This window comes from Carya illinoinensis, chromosome 9 (assembly GCF_018687715.1).
Source record: "Carya illinoinensis cultivar Pawnee chromosome 9, C.illinoinensisPawnee_v1, whole genome shotgun sequence".
NCBI classification, from domain to species: domain Eukaryota; kingdom Viridiplantae; phylum Streptophyta; class Magnoliopsida; order Fagales; family Juglandaceae; genus Carya; species Carya illinoinensis.
In genome coordinates this window covers 15,592,228-15,611,933 of record NC_056760.1, presented here as the reverse complement: position 1 = coordinate 15,611,933, position 19,706 = coordinate 15,592,228, and the positions used below count along the sequence as shown (strand labels likewise).

At 32.3% G+C, this 19,706-nt stretch overlaps 3 protein-coding genes across 9 annotated transcripts in view; 2 read left to right on the top strand and 1 right to left on the bottom strand.

Moving 5' to 3' along the window:
- LOC122276224 (tobamovirus multiplication protein 1-like) overlaps positions 1 to 2,516 on the bottom strand; it is a 32,003-nt gene extending 29,487 nt beyond the window's left edge. For 3 of the 7 annotated variants that reach the window (XR_006228810.1, XR_006228811.1, XR_006228812.1), the window contains exons 1-3: positions 2,247 to 2,515; positions 968 to 1,018; positions 354 to 387 (exon numbers count right to left, since the gene is read on the bottom strand). Coding sequence is in view for 3 of the 7 variants with exons in the window: in XM_043085789.1 (XP_042941723.1) it covers positions 354 to 387; positions 968 to 1,018; positions 2,247 to 2,351 (190 nt within the window). In the remaining 4 variants the exon portion in view is untranslated. Of the gene's footprint in view, positions 1 to 353; positions 388 to 967; positions 1,019 to 2,246 lie in introns of those variants that run through there. The other 4 variants (XM_043085789.1, XM_043085787.1, XM_043085788.1 and 1 more) reach the window with 4 other exon arrangements.
- A 3,990-nt stretch (positions 2,517 to 6,506) lies between these two features.
- On the top strand, positions 6,507 to 7,561 carry LOC122277346 (agamous-like MADS-box protein AGL62). The gene has a single exon (XM_043087309.1). It carries the CDS (start codon positions 6,666 to 6,668, stop codon positions 7,362 to 7,364), a length of 699 nt encoding a protein of 232 aa, XP_042943243.1. The 5' UTR covers positions 6,507 to 6,665; the 3' UTR covers positions 7,365 to 7,561.
- Positions 7,562 to 15,319: 7,758 nt separating this feature from the next.
- Positions 15,320 to 16,095, top strand: LOC122275383. Its single transcript, XM_043084412.1, has one exon. The coding sequence runs from the start codon at positions 15,606 to 15,608 to the stop codon at positions 15,834 to 15,836; it is 231 nt and encodes a 76-aa protein (XP_042940346.1). The 5' UTR covers positions 15,320 to 15,605; the 3' UTR covers positions 15,837 to 16,095.
- The last annotated feature ends 3,611 nt before the right edge of the window (positions 16,096 to 19,706 follow it).

The window sequence follows — 19,706 nt, the reverse complement described above, 5'->3', positions numbered from 1 at the left end:
ATTGAAAATAATTGATCATCCTGATTACTGGATAAATTCAATCTATCTTTTTATCTTATTAAAAAAAAATCAATCTATCTTTACCAGCCCACACTCATCAAGCATGATGTATGATGCACTTAAAACAGTCATAAAAATAGTATTATATGCTGATAGCAATTTTCAAACGAACTTCTAACACAAAAATGAAGATGGATTAGAATAAGATGGCAAAAAGACTGATTATGTTCATAAAAAAGAGGCAATCATAAATTAAATAATCATCAAAGGGTAGTAAACAATTTTACAATGGAAGTAAAATACAAAACGGAGAAGGGGATAGAATGAGAAAACACAATCGCTTCAACGCTTACCCATACTAGAAGATCCAATCATTAAGTGAAACACCTGCAGTTTGACAGTCATAAGTATCAAAATATGCCAATTTGATTAATTGGAACTCAATATATGACTAGTTATATTTGCAGGTATACAGATTCATAAATGTCTACATATGTGAGTACAGGTGCACAAATGCATGTTGAAGAGTTAAGTCTTAACCATACACATTCATCATATAGCGGAGGATCCTCTCAAACTAAAAACAGCATTTACAGACAGCACCATTTAATTTACGTTTCCATTAGTCATCTTTCCCATGTCTATACATCTATCCCATGAAAGATCATGCACAAATAAAGTGATCGGTGACTTCAATTATTAACCTAAATCTTGAAATCAATATTTATGACATGCATTTAATATCTGTACTTATTCCCAACCCCATCAGGACAGATAGATTTCCCAAAATTGTTCAAATTTAGACAGGAAAGTAAACAAATTATGCATCACCGATGTGCATGTATCATGTATCATAACTCCTAGATTGATCTAGCAAGACTGTTAATTGTTAAATTATAGATACACATACATATTAACACAGACAATTGGAGGTGTGTGGTATGATCATATGTAGCATATCACTCACTTTTTGGCGAGTCCAGACAACTTGTGAATTCCTTGAGTGAATCCTTATCAACTGGATCAAATCAGGCAAAATGACAATCAGAAAAAGAACTTCAATAACATGTGGGATTAACAGAACATCTTCAGACTACTAACATAATACCTCAAAACCTTTAAAATTAATGACAACTATTGCTTTTCTTTGTAGACATTAGAAGTATGTGTTCCAATAAATTATGCATAGATGTAAATAATCAATCAAAAATCAGAAACAAATGAGGTTAAAGCTAAAACTGAAAACTTCCAGCATGATGGAATCAGCACTGACAGCATAATTGTGCATAAGCTATAAATAAAAAATGAGTACCATATTAGGTGAGGCAGTCTCTTGTTGATAACATGATCCTAAGTGTACTTACCATTGTAAGTTTAGAAACTCAATACGCTAATAGAAAGTAGAACTTCTTCAATGAAAATTTAATTAATAATACTTTTAGGAATGACGAAAATATATAGAAAAAGTCCAGCCAGAACCCTAAAATCAAATCTCTCTCCACCCCAAAATGATTAGAAGGTGGACGGAAAAGAAACTGAGTTGACATGGTGGTCCATAAAAGGCACAATGCAAATAATTCAAAAGGAAACCCCTAGGGTGGTTTTGAAGCTTAGGCTTGGGGTATACTCCCCCAAGTCTAAGCTTCAAATCCCCTTGAATGTAAACAATTTTTAGGGACCATCGAATTGGAGGATTTTTCCTTTAAATTACCCAAGGTGTACTTACATGAAACTCATTACCGACGTGTGCACCTTAGGGATTAGTCAGAATACTGTTCTTGGACATCCGGTGTCAATAAAAAAAAAATAATTCAACAGGAATATATGATCCCAAATAAATTACATGTAAAGCAAGGACACCATAGCATACCCCGTGATTTAAGCCTCCCTCAACATCACAAATACTCTTACTCTTTCACCCAACAGTCCCAACCATTAAAATGAATGGTACCCGCATTCACAATTTATCATATAAACGCAAAATGCCCAGCTCAAACTCTAAACCACCCAAACCGACATGCAAAACCAATTTCTTTTATCGAATTCTACTCTTTAACACTCTAAACCGTTCACCCCCACACTGCAAAACCAACTCCATCAATCAAGTCCCACTCCGTACACATTTACGATCCACATTCCGTATCTTATCATCTTATCCAAGAAGCAAAGAAGACACAAAAGGACTCAAATCTGAAAACTCAAGAGAAAAGAAACCTAAAACGGAAATCAAAAGGAGCAGAACAAACCTGATAAAATGCAAGAACAGCAATAATGGCATCAACTAGAGCAAGAACCACATTGACACCCACCAACACCCGTGGAAAGCAGGCGCCTTCTCTCAATTCAAGCATCTCTTTCTTCCGCGATGACTTTCTACGACCAGGAATGAAGAGAGTGTCTATTGGCGATGCTTTTTCTTTCGAACAGTCAAGCGTACGGCCTGAGAGACCAAGTCCTTTCGAAAGTATCTGTCATAGCAGATCTGCTGCGAGATTTTATTTGCTTCCTTTCGAGGAAAATCGGATTTCACAATACATGGGGGGAAATCTTGAATTTCGGATAAGTTGGTGGGTATTAATGGAAATTACCTGAACTTTAAGAGGTCAAAGGAGTAATTTGGGGGAGATAATTGTGAGAAAAAAAGATACGGTGTTTTGTCTGATACTGACACGCGGGTGTCTTCAGTAGTTGAGAAATGAGGTGGTGTTTCTTTTTGACTTTATAGTTTGACCCGTGAATACCCTAATGGTTTATATATTTTTGTTTTTGAAGAAAAGAATTTTATATTTTGATTAAAGCAGTTTTTACCGCCTCTTTACAAAGAGAGGCGGCGCCAGCAGCAAAACAATTTTCTTAAAGGTTCTGTTTGACTATTTAGGATTTTTATATGAAAATTTTAAATTTTAAAATTAAATATTAAAATATTATATTTTAATATTATTATTATTTTAAGATTTAAAAAAATAAAAAAATTTAAATTATTTATTATATTTTATATGAAGATTTAAAAAAATTATAATGATGAGATGAGAATTTTATATTTGAAATGAAAATTTTTTGTGGCCAAACAGTACCTTATGACTATAGGAGCTCATTCTGACTATGAAATGTTTGATTTAAGCTATAGTTATTATTTTAAGAGCGAGCTCATTATCATAGTACTCCCAAAGTATCTAACTAGTTCAAAATCTATCTCATGACCTAAAAATTAAGTTTTACTACAACAAGTAATTTCAAATTATACCTTAATTCACAAATAACTATCAGGGATATAAGTTAAAATCACTTGCGAAAGTTTTACAAATATCATTTTTAGATATCAAAACCATGATATATAAGTTCATACCAACTAAATTACCACCTTAATGATAAAATAGTTTTTACGCTAAGAACACCAAAAATTCTTCCCATCAATATCAATCATTTTTGTTCAAATGATATTTGTAATTTGGGACTTATAAATTCAAAAAAGTTAGTAAGCTTGAAATTAATATTAAAAATTTATTTTTTAATAATAGATACCTTCCTTTTTTTCAAAATGAATACATGAGATTTATACACTTTAAAATTATATATAACATTACTCTTATTTTTTACGTAAAAAACAAACAATACAACATGAACATGATCATTATTGTTAAACTGTATTTATTTGTTTGAAATTTTCTTGCTTGAATAGATTGATCTATTGCAAACTACTCAATATATATATTATAAAGGAAATAATGTTGGGCATCCATTGAAATAAAAGTAATTATACACGTACAATCATTTCTATAATTATGTTTTAAATTAAGAGTATTTCTATAAAATGATATTATTTTTATAAATTATTTTACAAAAATATCACTAATTTAAAATATGATTATATCTCAATGGTTGTGGAAATATTTCAAAGAGCAGATCATGGCAAATTAATTAATAGGTAATTTAATAGGTAAATTAATTAGTAACGCGTGCATTATTATATAATAAGTGTTAGTATACGTACTAATTCTTTTTTTCTTTTCTTTTTTTCTTTTTCTTTTTCTTTTTTATCTTCTTTTTCTTTGTTTTCTATTTTTATTTTCCTTTTTTTTCAGTATACCTACTAATTCATTGGTACAAGTGGATATCCTTTGTTAATTCTTTTTAAGAGCGTTACATTAACTTAGGTTCTATCCTTAGGGTTTTGATCAATTGGATATTATAAATTGGTTCCTACAGTACATAATTATAAATTTTCATATATGGAACAAGCTCTATATAAATTATAATAAATTTAAAAATTAATAAAGTTTGAACATGTCGAGTAGAAAAAGCGATTTTTGGAAAGGTGCTCCACATAATAAATATGAAAACGAAGAAATTAATGTGACAACTCATGACACGATTGATTAGGCTGGAACACGTGTAAAAAATATTACACATTTAATCAGATTTAAAAAAAGAATGAACTAAAGTTTTAAAACTCTTTCCGCTTCGTTTATGTAGGAATGGTAGGAATTTTCCATTCTGGAGCAGTAACTGGCACAAGATAGGATATTGTTCCATATTGGATCAAATTCTGACCGTTCCGATCGATTTCGGCCCATTCTAACCAGATTTTGATATTCCTGACAGAATGGTCATTTTAGACCGTAATTAAGTTAAATGACATTTCTTAAAATAAATTGAAAATGGAGGGACAGAACGGTAATTTATTGCACTCATTGACTTCTCCCCGTCTTCACCCCCATTCCATTGCGAAATCAAATAAACCCTAGCCTAATTAATTTTCTCTCGTTCGTCTCCAATCTCCATTCTTATCACTAGCCACACTTCGGCAGCCAGAACTTGCCAAAGTTAACGGCATCACAGCTCGAGCTTCTTGAGTCCTAACACCTTCACAAACTCACAGCTTACATCGAAGCTCTGTCTCATGTGTTGTTGAATCCTCCATGTCACAACTTGTGTTCCACTTTCGCTACCACACGTCGAGGTCCTCCTCCACACTCCATCACCCACTACATGATGCAGGTATTAAGTTATTAACCGTAACTCTATAGATCATCGGAAAAGTAAAACAACCCTTTTATATATGTAATAATCAAAATTCGAAACCACTGTGATAGATTGATAGTTTCTTAAGCTCTGAGATTGTTTAAATAGTGAGATTAAAGAAGATGATTTTAAATGAAAGTTAAAAATTGAATAAAATATTATTATAATATTATTATTATTTTGAAATTTGTAAAAGTTGAATTGTTTATTATTTTTGTGTGAAAATTTAAAAAAATTGTAATGATAAGATGAAATAAAATGAGATAGGTTGAAACTATTTCTCAATCCAAACGACTTCTAAATCATTGATCTAGTAAATTTTATATTTCTTCCGAAGAAGGGCAAGTTTTATTACTATTTGGTGATAGATTATCACGATTGATTCATCTAATTGTCTCCATGTATATATTTTGTATGCATTATGCTATGGTTAATGCCCTACCCCTGGTCTACTGTCTATCAACTAATACCAAGTTTCCTATCCAGCCTTATATTGAGTTTTATAATTATGTGTGTTTTTAAGACTTATATTGAGAAGTATTATTGAGTTTCTCAATTATGTATGTTTTAAATATTTATAGTGATGTTATTTTAGAATATAGTTTCTATATATACATATATAATTAATCCATATAATGTATATTCCGAAACGATATACCGAAATATAATAGTTTGAAATATTTCATTCTAGTGTTTCAATTGGAATGGAATTCAAAACTTTGACTAATAGAAGAGAGGCCTCTCCCAATAATAGTTGGGAGAATCCCCGTCCCAAGATGCGGGATGGATGGTCATCGATTATAAGATCTGCTATGTATGTACTGACAATCGGCCCTCACCCGCAACCTCCTCCAAATGTGATCAAGAAGCGATCAAAACTCCCAAAATTAGTTTAAGTACATGAAGCAAAAGAATAAGAGAAAGCAAAACCAAGAGCCAAATAGATTGGGGAGATTGCAATTAAGGAGAATGGTAAGAGAAGGAAGGAGGCACAAACCCATGAATCTACATCAACATGCATCACCAAGCTGGCGAGAGAGATGATCAGAAGCCTCAACAGGCCAAAGGTGGAAGTGTAATATGAAATATGATTAACATATTTCTATTTAATTATCCCATGTTAGATAATTGGTCTAACAATGAGTTAAATTGGTTTTTTGATCGTCAAAGAAAACCAAAAGGGAATTTCAATTAGTCCCATAATATATAATAACCATATAATCTTTTATTTAGGTTAACATAAACTCATAATGTATATATATATTATGACTTGAATTGAGTGAGAGAGAGATATGCATATATAAGATAGACGTAGTTGAATGAAGTGTGCTGAAATGAACATTAATTATTCCAAGTAGGAGAGACAAAAGCAACATAATTAATATCTTATGATGACATGGGTAATCAGAATTAAAAGCGCCAACGAAAAACCATTCATTCTGCATGCATTAAGACAGTACTATGAAAAGGGCAACTTCAAAGAGAGAATTACTAATACGTATGGACTCACAAACCATTTAATTAATTGCCCCAAGTTTTCCTTTTTCTATATAAACACCTCCAACCAATGAACCAAAAGGCATCAGTTCAAGACACACAAAGGCCAAACGCTCTTTCTCTAGTGTTTCCTGCGGGCAGGAATTATGGCAGCGGAGGGCAAAAGGACTAGGGGTAGACAGAAGATCGAGATGAAGAGAATAGAGAATGAGGATGACCGCCTAATCACTTTCTCGAAACGTAGATCTGGTGTCTACAAAAAAGCAAGCGAGCTGGCCACCCTGTGCGGTGCTGAGGTCGCAGTGGTTGTCTTCTCACCAGCCGGAAAACCCTTTTCATTTGGTCACCCTTCTGTCGAGTCAGTGACCAGCCGTTTCCTCAATCAAAACCCTGATCCGCATGGTGACAGAACCCACCCGCTCGTTGAGGCTCACCGGCGAGTGAGAATAAACGAGCTCAGCCAGCAGTACAGCGAGCTCGTTAACCAACTGGAAGTGGAGAGGGAGAGAGGAAAGGAGCTCCAAAAGCTGACAAAGGCAAGACCGGGAGAAGACAAGGGCTGGTGGGAGGCTCCTATTGAGGAACTTAGCTGTGAAGAGGTACAGAAAATGGACGCGTCACTAAGGGAGCTTTACAATACTGTTTGCAACTGTGTCAAGGAGAAGCATGCTGCGATGGCTGGGTCATTTCCTTCTTCCTCAACATTTCTTCCAGCTGGATATTCTGCCGAGGGAGCGACGTCGTCCAACCCCTTTGCTGCTAACAATGCCAGTGGAGCTGATCCTTCTGGTTCTGGCCAAGGCTTTCAACCTGCAGGCTACGGCTATGGAGTGGGGCACTTTTGAATGAATCTACCTAGCTATATGTTAGCTAGTTTTGTCTCTCAATAATGCTTTAATTTGGGTCGTTTTATTTGAAGAAAGAATAAATGTGAGGTCTTTTAATTTTGTTTTTGCTGGAAGTTTTATGTTGGGATAATCAAAGATCTCATGATTTGCAGTTCAAACTTCCATACATTAATATTAATTCTACCTAGTTGTGATGTTTTTTTTTTTTACCATCTGCGATACCCAAAAACCCTAAAGTGCGTACCTGGTTTTCATCAGTTTTGTCATGTACTCTCTCGAAAGTGATATATACTCTTCTTAACATGATACTAACACAAGAACAAAAAATCCGAAAAAAGAAAAAAGACAAAGGGACATAAGAAATCAAAACTATATATATATATATATATATGAAAAATGCTAGTTGAACCAACAAAATTGACCGATTGAATTTTGAAATGACCAATTTATATTATGCAACCCAACACCACCTCATGATTTCCAACCTTGAATTTTGAATCGGTAACGTAGTACTCAACCATTCATGAGTACAGCATGAGCTAAGAAAATTTGAATTGATTTCTTAATTTTGTAAGTAAAGGTTGATTCTTATCTTCTTAACTATTTGTCAGACTATTATTAGAGATAGTGAAGGAGAAATATTGACTGCTTTGATCAGTGCTCATACAAAGTTTTTAACTCCCAATTAACCTGTTCTTGCCGATCGAGTGCAAGGCACTCATGTGGAGAGCTTTGGATCGAGTTGTACGTGTGCAGACTTGCAGCTCGTAAGTGTTACTTTTGAAGGAGATAGATGCCCAAGTGATCATTAAGGCTAGCTATAAACAGTGAGGAGGCTGGACATGACCTGGTCCTGGAATGGCCTGCAAGTTATTGATGATATCAGATGGTTTCTAAGTGGAAGACAAGGATGGAAAACTCAATTTGTCCACAGACAGAGAAGGTAATGGTGCAGCACACCAACTAGCAAAAAACTGGGATTCACTTGTGAAGAAGAGAAGATCTGGACTCGAGAGGGTGATCCCAACATTATTTCTGGCAATGTACTGAAAGAAATTAAAAATATTCATGTATTGATTGACTATTGCAATAAAAGTTTCTGTTTCTCTAATTAACAAACTAACAATTTTAGGAAGAGAATTTAATTTGTGTGCCTCATTTTCGATTTTGGGCTATTAATTTAAACTGTGAAACGCTTTCAAGTGTTAGAAATATTCCTAAAGGCTCAAGTGGGAAAGAGAAACTGTAACCTTTAGATTATTTTATTTTCTTCCTTTATTTTTTCTCCTTTTCTCTTTTTAGTTATTTAACAGAAACTCTTTTTTATTAATTTTTCTCGCACTCTTTTCCACTTAAAGAGAGAAGTTTAATCAAATCAATGGTAAGGAATTATGTTAAGGATATAATTTAAACAATTAAATTAAATTTATATATTCCCATCAACTTACATTTTTAAGACAAGTGAAAGTTTACTATAGTATCAAAATAGAGACTATGAATAGCATCTTTGATTTGACAAAGACAATTAAGACTCAGGATGTGATTACTGAGAGAATTACGTGTTGGAAAACTTTTTTTTGTCTCTTGATATGTCTTTAGATGAAAGTAGAGTTGACGAGCTTTCTAACCACATGATCTAATTGGTCATTCCCTCGTTGATTTGCCAAACAAGTTATTGGCATCCGATCGAATGGCCACCATTCTCGGGGCTCTTGCATGTATGCTATATGTGAGCGCCGGCCAAATTAGGGTAATACTTAATTACTATTTGCCCAGTACATTAATTTACCCACAATCGGTGCTTATAAATTATAACCTCCAATACAATATCATGTGTCTGGCATGGGGGGAAGTTGCAGACGGTTTGTGAAGTGGTTGGACGGTTGGTTGTGAAGTGCTCTTGGCGGGAAGAAAAGAGTTAGATGACGGTTTTGTTGGTTAGAAGTAGAGTAAAAATATAGTCGTTTGGTTAAGTGTGATGAATGTTTGTATATTGAGTAGATGAAACATCGTCGTTTGAATTAGTAGTGGCATAAATAACGATGGTGTGTTACAAGCTTATAGCATGTATGTTGTAAAGAGCAAAATGATGTGTTTTGATAAATGAAATTAGGTATAAAGAGCTCCGTGAGTTGGGACTGAGGCCAACTCTGGATTGTTGCTCATTCTTCTTTTTTCTCTTCTTCCTCTAGTCATCTTCTTCTTCTTTTTCTATTCTTTCATTCTTGGTTCTTAGAAAGTGACTATCTCGAATATGTCATTATTGAAGTAGGCTCATTACACACAAATATATATATATATATATATATTCCATTTTAACTGAGAAAGCATTCGAATTGGAATGATTAGATTGATGGGCTACACAATCACATCAGTAGCATATTTTATCATTCATCTCTTATATGTACTCGTAGCGAGTGGTTTATTTACGCACTGATTTGCAAGAATGGCCAATGTATAGCATTAAATTATGCCAGCGAGAGGTTTTACAAGTTTTATAATGGTATGTAGCAGACAACTATAAACCAGAAAGAGAGTCACAAGCTTTCCATACTAGTAATATTTAATTCAAATAGCTTAAATTAGATAAGTACTGATTTAGTATGATATTCTAGGCTGGGCGGTGAGCTCCAGCAACTTGACCTGTCTGCCCAATCCATCTGTTCCACTAGGGGATGGGCGGGTGATGGCACTAGACAAAATAGAGATTAATTTTGACAGTTAGTTTTAACAGATAATCGAAATAGAGAAGATGAGATTTGCCCAAAACACTGAGAAAACTCTGAATAGTATTGAATAATAGTAAAATTCAATTTTTTTAATGAAGCCCCCACAAGCAAGACTTAAATAGCTACAAAATTCAAAATTATGAAGATTTTTCCAAAAATAGAAAATCTAAATTATTTTATGAGAAATAAATATACAAATAAACAAGAATCCTTCCAAAAATTTGGTCAAAATAGAAATTAGAATTACTTCCAAACTTGAAACGAAAGATTTACTGATAAAGCAAAAATGAGTATAAATATCAAATATTTATTGATAAAGCAAGAATGAGTATAAATATATAATTTGTGGAAAAATAAGTAATATTATAAATATATATGATTTAGGAGAAAATAACTGATATTATTTTGAAGTGATTTGAAGAAAAATAACTTATATCCCATATCAACTTGAGTTTGCACCAGCGGGCAACTTGTCCCCCCCAATGCATGTGCGGGTGGGTTCAACACTCAGAAAATTGGGTGCGGGCAGGGATGGGTGGGTACCCCACCTATTCGAACTTTAACCCACCCACTTATACACTTTAAAAAAATCCCCAACTATAAATTTACAAAAGTTTCTCTCGTCTCATTTATCTCATTCTTCACAGTCCCTTCCCCTTATCTTCTCTTTCTCTCTTAGTCTTCTATTCTCTCTCATTTCTCTTCTCCTCTCTCTTCTTATTCTTCTCCTCTCAGCACTACCATGTTTTGGTTGTGGGTCTCTATGACACAGATCCACGACCACCACCGTGGATCTATGAGTTAAAGGGTATTGCAATCATGAGTTTGTGAGTTTTATAACCCACAAGTATGGCTGTGGGTTTGTAGGGTATCTATTCACAAATCTTTAAATTTATGCAATTTGCTGGATTTTTTGAGACTTTTTGTTGGATTTGTGCAATTATTTGATGTGTATGTGATTTTGTTGGATTTTTTTTGTAGAAAATGTGTTGTCATATGGGATAGATAGACGGTTGTGGCATTAATCCACCCGCCCAGCAATCAGATGTAGACAATTAAAGATATGGGCAAGGCAAAGGTGCGGGGGTCAATTTAGTAAGTACAGGATGGGTGCCTATATATAATTTATATATTTATAGAAATTATATATTTATACTTACATTAGAGTTAAAGATTTTGAATTCGAATTCTAACTTTATAATTAATCTAATTTAATTAAATATTTTACGTATTGACCCACACTTAAATATTAATTAATTAATGGTGAACTTATTGCCGTACAACAAAACATGCACCGCACCTTAATCAGGACCAAAAACTGAATAGTAATGGTAATGTTGATTCTTCAAGGGATGTAAAGGTGGACAGTCTTTTAATCAGCAAGAAGCCCAATATATAGGTAAGACCTGATCGCTCTGATCTAGATCGTGAGCCCCCAGAATTACGAGTAGTTTAGGAAAAGAGAGGCGAATCAGTGCAAATAAAGTTAGGACGGTGATCTTGTCTTTGGGCGGCAAAAGCAGAGCCCTATTAATGTTGAGCCACACTTATTCGTGAGGAATTAAGGAATTTTAAGGTAAAAGCATCTGGAAAGAGAGGCTGCATTATGTTTCGGTCTGTGGCCAAATGCTGGCATCGAATATTTTAAACTGCTAATCTTTCGTGAGATATAGTAACTGTTAGCAAATAAATTAAAATCCGTTTGGACATTAAATTGAGTTTTTTATGAATAATAATGAATTGAGATGGTGGAGTAGATTTTGTATAACTCACTTAAGATAGTTTAAATTTGTTTGGATGTTAATATGGGTTTAAATGTATTTATTGAAAGTTGAAATATATTATAGGTCCTACATGTAAAGAGTTATTGAATTGAAAAAGATTATATGAGTTGAAAAAGATTATATGTTTTACGTGTAAAGATATTTTGAATTAAAATAAGTTTAATGATTTAAAAGCATCTACACCAGTTTCTTTAAATTTAACTCATTTCATCAAGATTTGGCCCACATTGAATTAGCTAACCCATTTTCATTCCAAATATGAGCTACAATAATTTCATTTTTTCTTTAAAGATGAAAAGTCCTGTAGCAAGTCTATATCAATTATTTATTAATTTCATCTTTTTCTCTTATGTTATTTTGTTATATTTTGAGATTATTATATTATATATGTGGGATTTTCATGGATTGTACATATGTAATTTTTATTTACATATTAGATTTTATGATCTATGTATATATGAGATTATTATATTATAGATTTTTGGATTGTGAGAATGAATCTAAATATAATTGTTGGAGGTTGTTGAAAATTAGGAAAATAAAATAAAAAAGTAATAAAAAATAAAAATTTATTAAAGAAATATAAATAATAAAAAATAATAATATTTTATTATTATAGAGAATGTAATAGCTAATTCAATATAAATTTTAAATACTGAGTGATTAGCTAAAAGTTAAAAAATTATATATTTTATAAATTTTGAAGATTTGGATAGTTAATTCAATGTCAATATTCTAAAAATTAGATATTTAAATGTTATATTCAATTTAAAATTAAACTAAGCTGAAGTCTAAATTACGGGACCTAAATTTGCAATTCATCACGTAGGGAGGTGTACGTACGTTATTCTTTGATCCTTCTGTGTATATCCAGCCTAGAAATGCTATTTCATTCCAATAAAACTTCTCGAATGTTTCTCCTAAAATAATATATATATGTTATTTTTAATTTTTTTAATAATTAAAGTAGTATTTTCTAATAATATTATGAATTTTTAAAAAATATATATATTTAAAAATATAAATTTTTTTTGTGTTTATCAAGAGATATTCGCCATTCGGGCTACATCCATCGGGATAACTTTATCCAGCCTGTCGTGTATGCATTGGGCTGAACTTTTCAGCCGAATATCTCTCATCTGGCCGCCGATAACTTTATCCCTTAATCAGCCACCGACAAAATTTCTTTTCAATGCTAAGAATATTCTACATGATCTGAATTTATTTACGATATATTTAAATATATAAAATATGTTGATATATATATATATTTATAATCTTTATAAAAATATTAAAAAATATTAAATGTCATTAATAATTAATTTGTTGTAATAGAGATGGATTAATAATAAAAGTCTCATTAACATTCAGTACATAATTAAGATAAAAATAAATAAATTATTTCAGATAAAATAAATTATTTGTTCAGATGAAGAATATCTATCTGTATAAAACTCATTCAAATATTCTGAAATCACCTTTTAAGGTCCAAACTGGCTTAAAACTTGTGCCGTTGATTTTCTTTTTTTTTTCATTTTAGATTTTGGGAAGTAGTCTTTGAGGACTACTTTTATAAGGGGAATAAAACGGTCACTTTGAAGTCTTCAACTGAATCTCAGATAAAGAAAATAATTTGCTTAGATTCGTATTTAATATTCTGATCTGTCAACAATAAATAAGGCTGATTTTGACAACTAATAATAATATTATTATTCTTTTCCGTTTAACATTAGAGTTTTTATCTTAAATGTAAGAGATAATAAGCAGGAAAATATAAATATTATAAATATTATTATTATTATTTATATATATATATGAATTCTTAGATAATATTAAATATTTGAAAATCCATTTTAGTAGATATTTTTTTATATATATATTTTTCTTTGATTTGTAGTCTATTAGCAACGAAAATGTCGATTTATTATGAGAAAATAAGTTTTTAAAAATTAAAATTCATCCTTTAATCTACATATCATTGGTGTAAGTATGAATCGAATATTGCTGGTTTCCAAAGTTATTCCATCTTTTTTTCGCCCTCTCGGTTAATTGCATGTGTGTAGATTGTTGTCACCTTAAGGTGTCGTTCACATCTCTCTCTCTTTTTTGTTTTTTATTTTTAAATTTGACCAGTCGTACAAGAATAGACAATTGACCAGCAGCCACAGCTGACACAATTATATTCCGAAGGATGAGGCTACTTGCCGCCCCCATCCTGACCGCTCGGTATTCTTTTTTTCATATTTTTTTAATTACTAAATAAAACATATATTAATATATTTAAAATTATTTTTTAATTATTAAGTAAAATATATTTATATATATATATATATTTAACCTCGGCAGCATGGAAGCATTTTCCTATTCCGAAAATATTTGTAGTAATCAGAACAAAATCTCCTGTCACTTTTTTGTTTTTTTTGTTTTATTTGTGGGTGTTTGGGTGGACTTGCGCGCATCTCGATTAATTTAAAAAAATTTTAAAATTAACCGCTAATTAAATTTCAAGTGATCCTAAGAAAATTTGAACTAGTGATTATTGACAAGCAAACTTAACACTGACTAACTTAACTAACCCCTCAGAATTGTTAGTAAGAAGCATCATATAAATCATGTAAGCATTGTTTATGTTTGTTTCATTCTTAATAAAGTTAGAACATCTTAACATGAGCCTTCGCACATTTGAAACGTTTGAAAAGTCTAAAAATGTTGTCATTGTTCGATAAAATCCTAAAAAGGATATTAATCGGCTCTATCATTCAAGATTTTAGTTAAGTTCATTTCGGATTTTCAAAATAAGGATCTATTTAAAAAATAATAATTTTTTCATATGAATCAAAAATTTATTTATTTTTTTCGAATGAAGTGGGAGCAAGACTTGCATATTCTATAACTATAAATATTATTTCTCCTTAAAACATGAGGTAAAAAAGATAGAAATATGAAATTAAAAAAACAATATTTACGACTTTTATATAATTTTTTTAATGGGGATAGATATTGATCAATAAATTTTGTAAGATCTATCTTATATAAAAAAGTGCTGCTGTCGATACAAAAAGATATCATAAAAATAAATTTATAAATTAATGTAATTTAACGTGATATGTTAGAACTATTTTATAATAAAAATATCTTTAAAATATAATATACTACATCAAATTATTTTGATTTGTAAATTTGTTTTTATAAAATAAGTTTAAAATAAAAGTATTTGTGTCTCTTTTATATATGTGTCACTCGAAGAGTAAAGTTCAAAGGAATACTCTACGTGCATTAGCTTCGTTCGTCTGAATCCCTAAAGAGGAATAATAGACTTTAGAAATTGGCCAGCTTTATATTCTTTCTAGAGACTCTGTAATGTCGCACAGCTCATAGCCTCATAGATCCACTTCTCCACGTTTATACGACACTCCTTTCCTGACTTCAACCTTTAAAGCTCCATTCCATGCCCTCGAACAAAACGCGGAACGGTTTTCACTTTTTCTTCCACTCGGTCCACTCCTCTTTTCGAAAATCCCAAAACACCCCGATCCAGCCTTTAATATCCCCAACACATCCCTTGTCAAAACCAGACCGTATTCCTCAAGAAAAACCGAACCTTCCATAGTTCCCTGCTCTGCTCCCACGATATAACCAGCACCTCCATCCCACTTTCTCTCCATACGACCAACCCAGAAGAAATATTTCTTTTCAGAAAGAGCTGACAAGATTAAAGTGATCGGATGGGACTCAAGAAAACTAGATTGATTTCCTTCAAGAAGCTGAGGGCGGAGACCTTGAGATGGAAGTTCTTCTTTGGGTCTTCGTTCAAGTCTGCGTTCAGGTGGAAGAGGCTGAATCTGAAGCTATCTTTTGTGGATGACCTACTTTTCAGGATTGCATCCGTGTTCGAGGCTATCGTTTTGGTTGCCAGGCTGTGTTTCTTCTATCTCTGTTGCGGCTGCCATTTTTGAAACTCTACGGTTTTGTTCTCTGACATCTGTGTGCGTGTGCCCATTTGACTCTGATTTCTGTTAATATATGCATTCTCTGTTTTGAGAGATGGAACATGGGGGTGTGGATGCGAGATGGGGCTTGGTTCGATGCCAAAACTACCCAAAATGAATGGCTAATGTATATTTTTATGTTCAAATGTAATGTTCGAGAAGCTTTTGTTCGTTGTCTCTTCTATTTATAATTTATGCCTGTGGATTGGGTTGTTTTCCTTTTCTATTCTTGTTCTACACCAGCTCCACCCCCCCCCCCCCCCCCCCCCCCCCCCTCTTTTTCCCTCTCTCTCTCTCTCTCAACTCTCTTCCTCGTATGTTGTTCGAGAAACACAAAGGAAGGAATTGCAGCCATGCAGTTTCCAACCGTTGTATGGAATGAAAAGCTGTTGAATTTGATTCTTCAAATGAACAACCTGATGTTTGCTGCTTGGCTTGCTGTGGATAGATGGAGATCAGCCGCCCATCCTAATGTTTCTGTCTAATATTCAATGCTTGTCGACAGGTCAAACCGAGCTGTAATTAAACCCCTTTCTAATGCCATTTGTCAGTAAAGGCGTGAACTTTTCATCAAAATTGATGCAGATTTTGGGATATAATAGCAGAAAGTTCAGAATATTGGGTTCTTATGATCGGTTTGGTTTCTCCACCTAATCTAGAGAGACACAGACTCCCTGTTAGCCGTGAAGCTGTTCAACGGCCATTGGGCTCTTTTTTTTTTTTTTTTTTTTGGTTTTGCTTAGTACTTAAGACTGCTTAGCTCTTCTACAGTAATGTTTTTCTTTTCCTCTCTCTTCATTCCTTCTGATATCAATTATCAACGGCTAGGGTGGACTTTTCATTGAAATAATCAACAAAAACTAGTCCCGTAAGAAAGACTGTACACCACAGGAACAATGACCAAAGAAAGCGCGGAGATTGAATGTGACCACAGGGACAATGACCAAAGAAAGACGCGGAGATTGAACGTGGTCTCTCATGTATCATATCGAGCGCCCCTCTCCTCATTCTATATCATATATTTTAATATTTATTTTATTTTATTTTATCTATATTAAATTAATTAAATTATTTTACTTATAGAAATTAAAAAAATTAAAAAAAAATATAATGTATAGTATGTGGAAATAATAAAAAAACTTATTCATATATTAGGTGATGAATTTTCGTCAATCATATTCTCGATGGAACTGCGGAAGTGACTGTCTATCTTCTTCTTATTATTGTTATTATTTTTAAACAAACTGGATATATCATATTTAACTGATAGAAGAATACGTGAACAAATACCCATTCACAAGTAGTACAACACTAAGAAAAGGAAAAAAAAAAAAAAACATTGAGAACAAATAAATGTTTACAACCATTATACTCGCTAAGAGGAAGGCGAACAAATTGATGAGTAATTCTATATGCAATCATGAAATATGTAAACGTCACGTAATCATTTTAAAAAAGAATTTGATTTACTATTAATTTTTTTTTTTAAATTTTTTATGTGGATCTTATGTTTTATTCACTTTTTTTAAAACGATTACGCAGCGGTTACACATTTCATAATTACAAATATCATTTCTCATATATAGATTCAAAGCCTGTCAGCTTATAAGCATGCAACAAGCATCATGGCCTAAAGTACATATAATCGCTCTCTATATATCTAATTTGAAAACAAAATCATGATCAACTCCATTTTGAAAATAAAATCAATTATTATGTTTGACCAGAGCTGTCAAGTCTTATTCTATTCTTCGGCAGTCTCGAATTATATATACATCCATTAATGTCTCATATATCTATATGATTGGATGATGCTCTCTTCTCGCGTGGTGATACGCATTAATAATCATGTATTTGGAACCTTCATCTATATCTTACTTAATTATACTTCTCTCTAGTCTTCTAATTATCTGGAGCTGATCTCTAGTCTCTTAGGTTCTGCTTGGCCTCAAGAAATTTTCATCTCAAATATAAAATTCTCATCTCATCATTACAACTTTCTCAAATCTCCATACAAAATATAATAAACAATTTAACTTTTTTTTAACTTTTTCAAATCTCAATACAATAATAATATTAAAATATAACATTTTAATATTTAATCTTAAAACTCAAAATTCTCATATGAAAATTCTCAGTGGCCAAACAGAACCTTAATTTCCTCAGACCGTAATCATCCTTGCTCTCTCTCTCTCTCTCTCTCTCTCTCTCTCTCTCTCTCTCTCTCTCTCTCTCTCTCTCTCTCTCTCTCTCTCTCTCTCTCTCTCAAGAAACCCCAAATCAAAAGTCATCCCTCCGTTTTATATCTCATGATCCTCTTGGTTTTTGTTCGATCCTCGGCCAGCTTTATGTCTTAGCCAACAACTCTTCATTTCCTGACGATCCATTTCTCCTTTATACTTTTGCATATACAGAGCTTTTAATCTTCCATGTATTCTTACAATTGCAGTACTTATTTTACCACTATCAAAATAATTCAAAACTGGAAAGAAAGAAAGAAAGAAGGAAACAGCTAGCATGCATTATTGCCTCCATGCATGTTTCGAAATAATGAACTATATATGAAGTGCTTGAAGTTATGATTGTGTCTATTGATCATCAGGAGAGGAAAAAGGTAGTAGAATCCGAAGGTGTAATTCACTAAATTAGTAATAGTCTTTCATCATTTCAGTCAATTCATTTACAATCCGATCGATACATTCTTTTTACTTTTCTTCTGTTTTTCTCTTCTTTTTCCTCCAATTGTTCAAAGATCACAATGGACCAAAGTAAATGCGGGATCCTGTGCCCATGCATGAGAAATATTAAGCTTAGGCTAGAATAGAGGCAATTGTATATATATTTATACAATGAGTCCAAGAAATATTTGTTCTATATCTAATAATGTTTGTTCAATATCTAATATTGTTGTTGTTTACTTTGTCTTTCTAGTACTAATCGAAGTGGATGCACGTGCGTGCATGGCGAGCTCGATCGAGAGAGTAAAAAAAAAAAGAAAAAAGAAAAAAAAGGGATTTGGTATACCTACTGTACAGGGTAGTGGCTGAACCACATATATCTTGGGGGTCATGGCCCCCTCAAAAATTTTTATAATTTACAATTTTTTTCTATATTTTTCATCAAAATTTTATGTATATAGAAATTATAAACCTTATGTACTCTCTAAAATTTTCTAAAATTTATCTACACATAGAAATGTCTGATCTCTAACTTTTTCTTGTATGGCCCAAAGTTTTATTTAATTTCTACGTATCACATATTAATTATGATGTGGTCCTTTAAAATTAATTTCTTTTCCCCTAACAATTCTTTTAGTTTGATGGGTAAATTCTAAAAAACCTTAAAACTAAAATTAAATTTATGTGAATAATAAACTTATTAATATGGAATACCCCAAACTACTTGATTATACAGTATTCAACTTCTTAATATGAAACCCAAACTGAAATAAATACTAGAATAATCATTTACGATTGACATCTCGTATAAAAAAATAGTTGAGACATTATAAGCTAAGGAGGGATGCGCATGATCGACCATGCAGTACTCATGGAAAAATTAGAAAAGATGTTACGTGCTCTAACGATGGAACACGTTACTGGTCGATCAACGAGAAAAGACACCGGATCGTTCTTTCGTGCCTTACCTATGATGAACAAATATTAGAATCAGTCATGGGTTTAGGAGGAACCCACCTCTAAAAAACCCAGGTTTAAGAAAAAATTTTTGAATTGTTTATTGATAGCATTCTTACATTTTTATAGCCTTCTCATTATTCAACTAACCAAATATATGGAGGATAGGAAAATCAGTAAAATAAATGTTGATTGATATGTT